General features: G+C 40.2%; 1 protein-coding gene across 1 annotated transcript in view; it reads right to left on the reverse strand.

Moving 5' to 3' along the window:
* The window catches only part of LOC118333914 (F-BAR and double SH3 domains protein 1-like), a 21,606-nt gene that overhangs the window by 1,315 nt on the left and 10,935 nt on the right, over positions 1-9,356 (reverse strand). The window contains exons 9-20 of the mRNA XM_035669734.1: positions 8,735-8,798; positions 7,733-7,861; positions 6,771-6,893; positions 5,441-5,536; positions 4,965-5,081; positions 4,022-4,126; positions 3,309-3,464; positions 2,396-2,524; positions 1,763-1,846; positions 1,481-1,625; positions 1,256-1,356; positions 3-105 (exon numbers count right to left, since the gene is read on the reverse strand). Of these exons, the coding sequence (XP_035525627.1) occupies positions 3-105; positions 1,256-1,356; positions 1,481-1,625; positions 1,763-1,846; positions 2,396-2,524; positions 3,309-3,464; positions 4,022-4,126; positions 4,965-5,081; positions 5,441-5,536; positions 6,771-6,893; positions 7,733-7,861; positions 8,735-8,798 (1,352 nt within the window). The remainder of the gene's footprint in view (positions 1-2; positions 106-1,255; positions 1,357-1,480; positions 1,626-1,762; positions 1,847-2,395; positions 2,525-3,308; positions 3,465-4,021; positions 4,127-4,964; positions 5,082-5,440; positions 5,537-6,770; positions 6,894-7,732; positions 7,862-8,734; positions 8,799-9,356) is intronic.

Raw genomic sequence — 9,356 nt, forward strand, 5'->3', positions numbered from 1 at the left:
CTCCTCCTCTTCCTCCTCCCCTTCATCGTGAACAAGCTCTACCACCAATGATGGGAAGACACCGATCCGTCCATTCAGCTCTCCCTCCCAAAACCCATCATCCACCTGCAAAAAAGAACATTCACAGAAATAATGTAGTAGATATGAATCATGAATCCATCGATTTTTTCCACAAAATAATCTACACTCAAGGTCCACTTACTAGCTTTTTTTAGGGCTTTCAACCACTCATGACCTTCATCAATGGAGTTCCCTCAATTGACTTCTGTCATGTGATAACAACTAAATCAATTTCATGAGAGCAAACTACTGCACATTTCTGGTGAGGATGGTGAGGTGTAGCTGAAAACTCTGGAAAAAGCTAGTGACTGGACCTTGTGTTAATGATTTTGACACTGCTCATTGGCCAGAATAAAAAGCTCAAAAAGTCAAGCTGAGACTCTGCAGCTATAGAGAGAGATCCTAAATGAAACCAGACCTTTTGAGTTCTGTTCCAGAAGTACGCTAACCTTGTGAGGCAGAAGGACTCGTGAGATCACAAAATCTCAAGTGAGAATCGATCGTGGCAGGCTTTAAGCTATGTGTTCATGTTCAACCACAGTGATTGGTTGAAGCTCGCCTGTGATATCCAAACACCGGCTGTGTTCCTGCCTTTTTTGAAACAGTTTCCAGATGGTTCTGTGTAACCAACCATCTTCCAAAGTCAGGTTAGAAGCAAGCAAACCTTGTTTAAAATCCCATTAAGTCACTATGCTAATCATTAAAGCTAGCCTTCAGTAGGCCATATGGCTCACTTTATGTCTAGATAAGATGTTGAAGTGATCTAATATAGTTGTTTATCCAATATAGGCTCTAACAGACAGCGTTTATCATTGCAGGTAAAATGTCACTACTCGGCTGAAGAGGCGAGTCCATTGGCGAGTCTTGTAAAGCAGTTTTTAAACAGCACAGACTACAGCTAGAAAGTGGGAAAAATGACAGAATATGGAAGACACACAGCTGAAAGAGTGCTGAATGAGAGATTGGGTTACAGAAGCTTATGGTACAGAAGCTAGACAGGAAGTGACGGCCTGGCTCTCTTACAGCTGAACCTGACAGGTCACTGTAGCTAATTTTAGGTCTGCTATGATAGTACCACTTCATAATTTACCGGAGAGCAAAGGATTGTGGGATGAAGTCTGGGAAGTCTGCATTTGTTGTGTCCTCTGAATTTAGGCTTCAGAAGACTGCGTTTCTCTGAGGCTTCGGCCCCTACCTCTCCGTGACGACAGCGTATCAGGTGAATTAGCGCCCCCTCCTGGAAGGAAAGCTCCTCTGCACTCTGGGCCTGGTACGAGTACAGAGCTCTGGCTACACCTGACACAGGATTGAAGTTATTGTGACATGACATAATCACCTCATTATGAATCATGTGTGGATTGCATGTGTTTCAAATACAATAGGTAAGTAGCGGTATTGTGGATGACCACAGACTGCTGACCTCTGCTCCCTGCCCTCTCTCTATTCCCAGTGGATGAGGTGGAACTGAAAGAACTGTCCAGATGAGTGCTGTCCTCTGCTGGTAGGCACAGGAACTGTACATAACGCTCTGGAACATACCCCACCTGACCACAGGAGTTACACACCTGGCAGACACAGATACAGATGAGTCACTGGAGAACATTCACAGAACATAATGAACATTTTAAACAAAGGATTGTCAACTATTTTTTGGAATAAAAATGTTTTTCTTTTTCTGAAGGCTGACATTATGTGAACAAACCTTCAGCCAGTCCTCCACATCTCCATCCTCAATCACTTGAAGCTCCTCCCCCTCCATTATTGATAGCTCATCTGACTGGCTAGCCTACAGGAAGTAACATGCTTGTCATTTTGATGAATTGTTCAGCATTATGTAACTGCAGTACTACACACTACACACACCCATTCTATTTGCTGAATACATTTGCACATTTCTTTTCATGATTTCCTGCAAGAACATTAATCTGCAGCAACAGATTCCACTGATTTCAGTCAACACTGTGAAGGATAAGAAGGAAACAACATCAGAAATACTTTAGTTACACCAGACAGGACTTTAACCACTTCCTCCTTTCTTTTTTCCTTGTTGATATGTCACTGTTTCTCAACATTTTCTGGCCTGTGACTTCACTTTACTTCCGGAAATTGTCACGACCACAGCGCTTCGAGAGGTGTCAAGTTGTCATCAAAAGCATGGAGGAAGTGTTGAATGGAATATATAGAAATTGTGTTTTTGAAATACATTACACTTCCTATTTAAAACATGTTGCTGAAATGTGTGTATCTTAAGAAACCACGTAAAGTGAGGCCTTCGCCTCAAGACTGAGTAGAGAAGATTTGCTGTAATACTTCTGAAGACGGTAAAAAGCATTACCTGATAGCTATAGATTACTCTGCAGGCTGCAGGGTAAACACACACTCCAGATGCTGACACTGGATCTGCAAAGATATCTCCTTTTTCATCATCGTAGTCCTCAAAGTCAGTCAGCTCAAACTCATCCTCCTAAAAAGTACACAATAAAACACATCAGCATGACATAAGTAGGAGAGGTAACTCACATATTCAACTACATTATATTTAAAGAAAAAATACAATATGGATCTTAATTTCAGTATGGTTATCCTAATATTACCCATCTTTTTGGATTTGGGACAGGAATTGTGTGAGTATCAAAGCCTGATATAGCTTCTTCCTCTGTGCCATAGAGCTCAAATGAATGAGCCACACTGTTGCACTGGTCAGCCTGGTATGGCAAACCTACCAATGTCTTAAGTCATTTTGCGTGTGATCACTATGCCTTTTTAGTTTTTTGTGTGTCACGTCACCCCATTTCTACTGACTTATCTATATAAGTGGTCTCAGCACTATTGCGTATCATTTTATGCAAATAGGGTTTGGACTGAAAGCTTTTATTGACAGTAAGATAAATACAGAATATTGGCAGCCCTAACCTCTAAGTGCTCATTTTAACGTATAAGTGACACCATTATATATCTGAGCTATTCCTCTGAATATCTTTATGCCAATTACTAGCCTGAGAATCAAGAAAAAGTCGACAGGGGAGAAACTTACTTCTGAACTCCACATCAGGTCCTTAGGGGAGCTTCAGTGGAAGACTATATTAATTTACAATGGAGATAAGGCAACCATGTCACACTGGCAGTATTAGATGTGAAAGGTCCCAGGCCCTGATTAGCTCGACCTCAGCTAGACCATCAGAGTTACTAAGAAATTCAAGGAGGTTGGTTATGTGTGTGTGTGTGTGTGTGTGTGTGTGTTTGCATACTGAAAAGTCTTCAGTAGACTTCCTCTGTTCACTGAGGCGTCTCTCTCTCTCCAGCTCCTCCTCTGCCTGGTGCATGGCATCGTGAAGCCACTGTTCAATTCCTGTGACACTGTCAGACAGCAGAGCTAGACGGGCCTCTGCTTTCACCCTGCTGAGCTGAGACAGGAAGAAACACAGACAGACAGGCAGAAAGACAGCAGCTGGGTTTTGTTCTCAATATTACATGTTGTTTTGTCAAATTCAAGATTTATGACGGCATATTAGAGCCATGATAGGTAAAAAATAAATAGATACAGAGGAAGGGGGGTATTATACAGAGAAATACTTTTTTCAAGTTTATTCTTGCAAATGTATGACTTTATAATCAGAAAATATTTTAGTTTTTGTGTAAATTTGTGAGATTCTTACCACTTTAATCTCAGAGAATATCCAAGTGTTTTTCTCATAAAACTACAACTTTACTCTCAGAAAGATTTTTCTATGAAAATATTACCCCCCTCCCCTGTCTTTTTTGGCCCTAATACGCTGTCGTAGCACCAGTCCAGCACTACACTACAGTACAGTACAGTACAGTATATCCTTAGTAAACAAGAAGTGCAGTTTGAGTGCTGAAAGCAGAATGAGGATGAGGTGAAGAGGGAAAAGGCCCTGTTGCTAACTCACATGTTGGATTTTTTCCCTGTAGGGGAAAAAGCACATTTAATAACAAATACCTTGGCTTTCCTGACGCTTTCCTGCACCTCTGCTATCTTCTGCTCCACACTGAGCCCCGTCTCCCCCGACAAGAGCTTCAGCCGACTCTCTAACGTCTGTAGGGCCTAAGGGAGAAACACAAAGATAAAACATATATTTCTCATTAGAGTGGAATTTTAAAGGACCAGTGTGTAGGATTTAGTGGCATCTAGCGGTGTAGTTTCAGATTGCAACTCCCTCACTTCACCCTCCCTTTGTAAGTGTGTAGGAGAAACTATGGTGTCCACAAATCTCCTGAAAAACGAACATGTCACAAATTCCACCAACTCTTTGTTCGTTTTCATCTGGTTTTGTTTTCATGCCATATCACTTACTCTCTGATGTTTCAGATCCCGCCTCTCAGGCCATGCAATCAACTTACTCCCCTCACCTGATGTTCCCCTCCCACCTCCTCACCTGAAGCTCACTCCCTCATTTGTCCCTCAGTATATATACCAGTCCACTGTCATGTTCATGTGCTATAAGCATTCATTTGCTCAGGAAGATCTTGGCCATCTTACCAATCAGGGAAGGTGCTAGGTGACGCAGGGAGAAGACACAGTTCATTAAACAACAATGGCATCTGCTAAAGAGGTTAGCGTAGATGCTTCTAGCATCAGAGAGAGGATTTCTTCACTGAGAGAAGGGCATAGATTGACACTGCAGGCTTTTTTCCATGGAATGTTGTCTCTCCTCTCCCAACTGGCTTTAGTAAGAGTTTGACTACGTTATATGTCCATTGATCTGATTGGATTACTTGTGATAGATGCTGACAGACAGATGGTTCGTCCAATCACCTGCCGAGTATTTTCTGAAAGTGCCTGCCCTTTTCCAAACAGTTTCCCACATCGACTTCCCAGATGGTTCTGTGTATTAAACCATCTAGTCAGATTATATTTCGGTTTTCCAACCCTGAAATCTCACCCTCTCTCCATGGGTGATGATTTTGTAGTCTTTTGCAGCTTTTGTAGCCCATTTCTTGGCCTCCTTTACCAGACATCCCTCTGCTTCTGAAGCACAGACCTCCTGTAGAGCAGACACCTGCACAAAATAGACAAACATCCCTCTGTTCTTCATTCTTTATCATGTTAGATTATCATGTTAAGTGTTTTATAATGCTGTGTAATCTGTAAGGCAGTAGTTCATAGTGTTGTTGCACTAGACTGCATTATAACAAGGTTTTGTTATAAACTGTAGTCTCTCAATCCCTGTACATGCACATACATGTTTATTTCTTGGTTTGAGTTAATTATGAGCAGTCTTGTCAGTTTTTCCTTAAGTTATCACTGAAAAGGCAGATAGAATTGCATTTCATATTCATTTTTATCATGTTTAAAATTTGCTTCTTCCCCCCTGGAGTTCACACACACCCGCACACACATATAAACATAAAAACACACCTTGTCACGTGGAGCTGACTGGAAGGTGAATTCAGGAGTTTTGCTGAAGGAGACAGATTCCTGTAGAAACTGCAGAACATTTCTCTCTCTGGTCACCTGATAAAACAGTAACCCATCAATGTTAACCAGGAACAAACAAAACTATTCCTCCTACACTGTGGGCTGGAAACGTATGCTTGGAAAATACAGGAAAGACCTGTGGATGCACCCAAAGCAGACTGCTGTTTTTGTGTCTTCATTAGCGGTAATCCTGGTGTAGTTCCCATTCAGAAATTTCAACTAGAACGCCAGCTGAAGCCAGATTTCCAACTAGGAAAGTCAGAAGTACCAACCCCAACCTCATAATCCAAGATGGCTTCTTTTCGCGTCAATTAAGTGAAAGCTGTAGTAATATTCTGTTTATTAGCACTGTCTTTTGTGTCTCATTAAATCAGTTTTACACACAGTACAGTAAAATACAACAACCATTAGATATGCTATGTGCTAGGCATGCCAAAGCTGAAAAGATAGTTGAAATTTTGAAGATGGTTGAAATATTTATACATATTTTAACCATCTTCAAAATGCGTACAGGTAAGTACAAGAAAGGAGAAAGTTGATGGAAGTTCTGACTGAGGCTTGCTCAATGTTATTGGAGCACAGAGCAAAAATGTGTGGGATTTAGAGATACAGGTGAACAAAAAAACCTGTGTTTAACTGGTGCAAGCCTTGTACCATCACAGAAATGAAGACATAGGTGTTAAAATGCTTTCTACCCACTCACATTTTGAAGAGAACCGCCTCAGATTTCACTCAGTTGCTACATTAGTTCAGACATTTTATCTACGTGTTGAATTTTGCTCTGTAAACATCTGTTCCTCCTGCCTAAAACTATTGCCCCCATTCTTTTCCCATTAAACATTTATTTCTGCTAACTTTTCTTGCACCTCTCTTTGTCCTTCAAACATGGTCTTCTTATTTGACCTTTTCTCCATTTGCTTGATTTGTTTCTTAATCTCCAACTTTCTCTTTGTCTGTCAACCTCCCTTTAACCCCTCTGCCCCCACCCCCATCCTCTCTAGAAACAAGGTGAGAAATGTCTTATGTCTGGTTTCTCAGGAGCCACTGTGGGATACTGCATGTATAAAACTCAGACAGTCAACAGAAGGTTTGGATGGACATTGACTTCTGAAGACCTGGCACCAATTTAATACCTTTGACTGGAGAGAACCTCCAACGTGGCTGCCTGTGGTCATTGAAACTGGTAGTTAAGATAACTCAAATATGAAAGCAATGTGGCATAAAAGCCCCCTATAGCCAGACCATCAAAACAAAACCCACACACACACACCTTAGCAACACTCTCCCAAATCCTGTTGTACTGTTTGTGTGTGGCCAGACAGGTATCCATCTCAGTCCTACACAGCAGGGTAAAATGGCCTCTCAGATCATCATAAACATCACCGTCCATTTGCTGATGAGGGGAATAGAGAATGAGAGTCAATTTTTACTAGTTCAAGTTGTTCCACCAGCACTTTCAACAAAACAACTTTTATTCAATAATGTATGACTGTGTCTTAATCCTAAATTATGTATTTTAGCCCTTAGTGAACTCCTGATCCCCTTTCCCCCCTCTTCAGTTCTCAGTAGATTATGTATCCCCCCTGTCACACAGCAGGTTTAACAAAAATTGCAACAAAAATCATGATGGTCTTTTGGTGCAAGCTCTAACACATTTTGCAATTCTTCTGATAGCCTCTGGGTGTTTCGTTCTGTATTTTCTAAAGTTTTGTTTTTATTGTCTAGACTGTGCTGCCATTAAGGCAAAACCCTTGGTCTTATGCAACTAGTGGTCAATAAAGGTTAAATAAAAATGTACTGCTAACTGCATTTTTCCCCTTTGGAGGTGCAGTGAATTAAGATCACTCAGTTTCCTTACCTGCAAACATTTAGTACCTCTGAGTGGATCAGTGTTAGTGGGTGACAGCTAGTTATGAGGAGTATTATGAGTTTGTTTTGAAAACTGAACATCAAGCATGAAGTGATGATGACAGCAATTACATTTTTGCAACACACAGACTTTCACAGAAAAAGTAAAAAGGGGAAAAGTAGATGGTGTTTTTGTGCACTGTGCAGAGCAAACTGAACAGACCAGGAGCCCACAGTATGTCAGGAAAGGATGTGGTCAGTGTTTTATCAGATACACAGATCAGATTTAACATTTTTTTTTAGCTTCCTTTTCTCCAGTTTGTATGTGTCTGGATATGTGTGTGTTTGTGGGTGTGTGTGTGTGTGTGTGTGTGTGTGTCTTACCTCCATAATACATGGTAAGTCATTACAATAGTAGTGTTGTTGGTGGGCATTGACTGCTGCTAATGCCAGCAGATACTCATTACGGACTTCAGTCAAACGGTCGTCACACTCTCTCAACCTGGCGCTGAGCTGCACACACACACACACAAAAACAAAATTCAATTTTTTAGTTTAAGTGAAGCATGCAACAAACTTTAACGTGAAAAAGAAACAAATATACAGTATACATCAGCTTAAACCACTAATACTAAGCTTCTATAGAATCCAATGGAATCGGTGCATTCAGAGGATCTGCTTGAGGAGGTGAAATTAATCAGTCCTTCCAGGAAGTTTAATTCTACGCAAAGTTGCAATTTTCATTGTAGTTTCCTGCGCAAAATATTAAGCCATAAGTCACCAAACTCACTGTTTCGAGTTGTAAAGATGGAGACCACGCAGACATTTACCCTAAAACAGTGCGATCAATTTCAATTTGCAAATTTCATCGCAAAACCATGCCTAAAACATCACAACATGCATCGCAACTTTTTATAGAAGCTGCGGTGAAATCAGGCATTCTAGACTACAACAATCCTTAAAAAAGACTGGAGAGTCTGATTAAACCATGTAAATATTCTAAATAGAGTTCAACTTTGGTAAACTCTGACACATACACCCATTGACAAGACAATAACATTTTGCAGCTAAACAGATATTATATTTTTCTCAGGAGGTGGTGGAGACCAATAACAAAGTTAAAAGGAGAGTGATTATTGGATTTGCATTCATCAAGAGGACAGTAATCTATATCTAAACACAACTAGAAATAATTTCTAAATAAACACAGTATCAGCATACTTTATATTTCAGTTTATATTTACTAAGCAACTGTCAGTGTGGATGAATTATCTTTACTTTAGCACCGCTGTGGGAGAATGTTATGATATTTTATTATTACTATCATCTTAGTTTACTTATTTTTGTTATGTAGGAATTATACAGTCTATTACAGTTTATTCATACCTTAGCAGTCATCTTATGTAGTCCTGATTTAAAGTGGAAAATCCCATGTTCACTCTTTCTGGCTCTGAAAGAAAGTTAAGACATACTGATAACATATAATCATCGAGAGGCATGCTGTTTTCACACAATATAATAAATAATGTAATGTAATATAACAATATAATAATACAAATTTAAACTTAAACCTACTACAAGGAGGCTCAATGTATTACTGCATCTATATGACCAACATAAGCACACAAAACCATTGCCACCACAGCGAAAAGATTTTATATAGTTATTTAATACCTGCCACCCGGTTGGATTTGGTTAGATTTCCCCTGAACAGGGGCCGCCAGAAAGTTCCTTGTTGCTGCATTATTTTGAGTGTTACACGATGGGTACAATACATAATTTTGGCGATTTTCTTGCTCAGATGTTGTTTTGGCGTAGCAGGAGGTTTTTGTCATATCAGTGGGTTTTATTGCCCACATGTCCTCATTAGTTTTAACCAAGTGTGAACCTGTTGTGACCCACTGGATTGTGGAGTATTGTTTGAAGGTTTTAGTTTGAAACTCACTCAGAATGATATCACACGGTAGCCACGCCCTAAAGCATACACTGCTTTATGGTCTATTTTACT

The sequence above is a fragment of the Morone saxatilis genome, unplaced genomic scaffold (genome assembly GCF_004916995.1).
Source record: "Morone saxatilis isolate NCDOM2014 unplaced genomic scaffold, NCSU_SB_2.0 Contig22, whole genome shotgun sequence".
Classification (NCBI taxonomy): Eukaryota; Metazoa; Chordata; class Actinopteri; family Moronidae; genus Morone; species Morone saxatilis.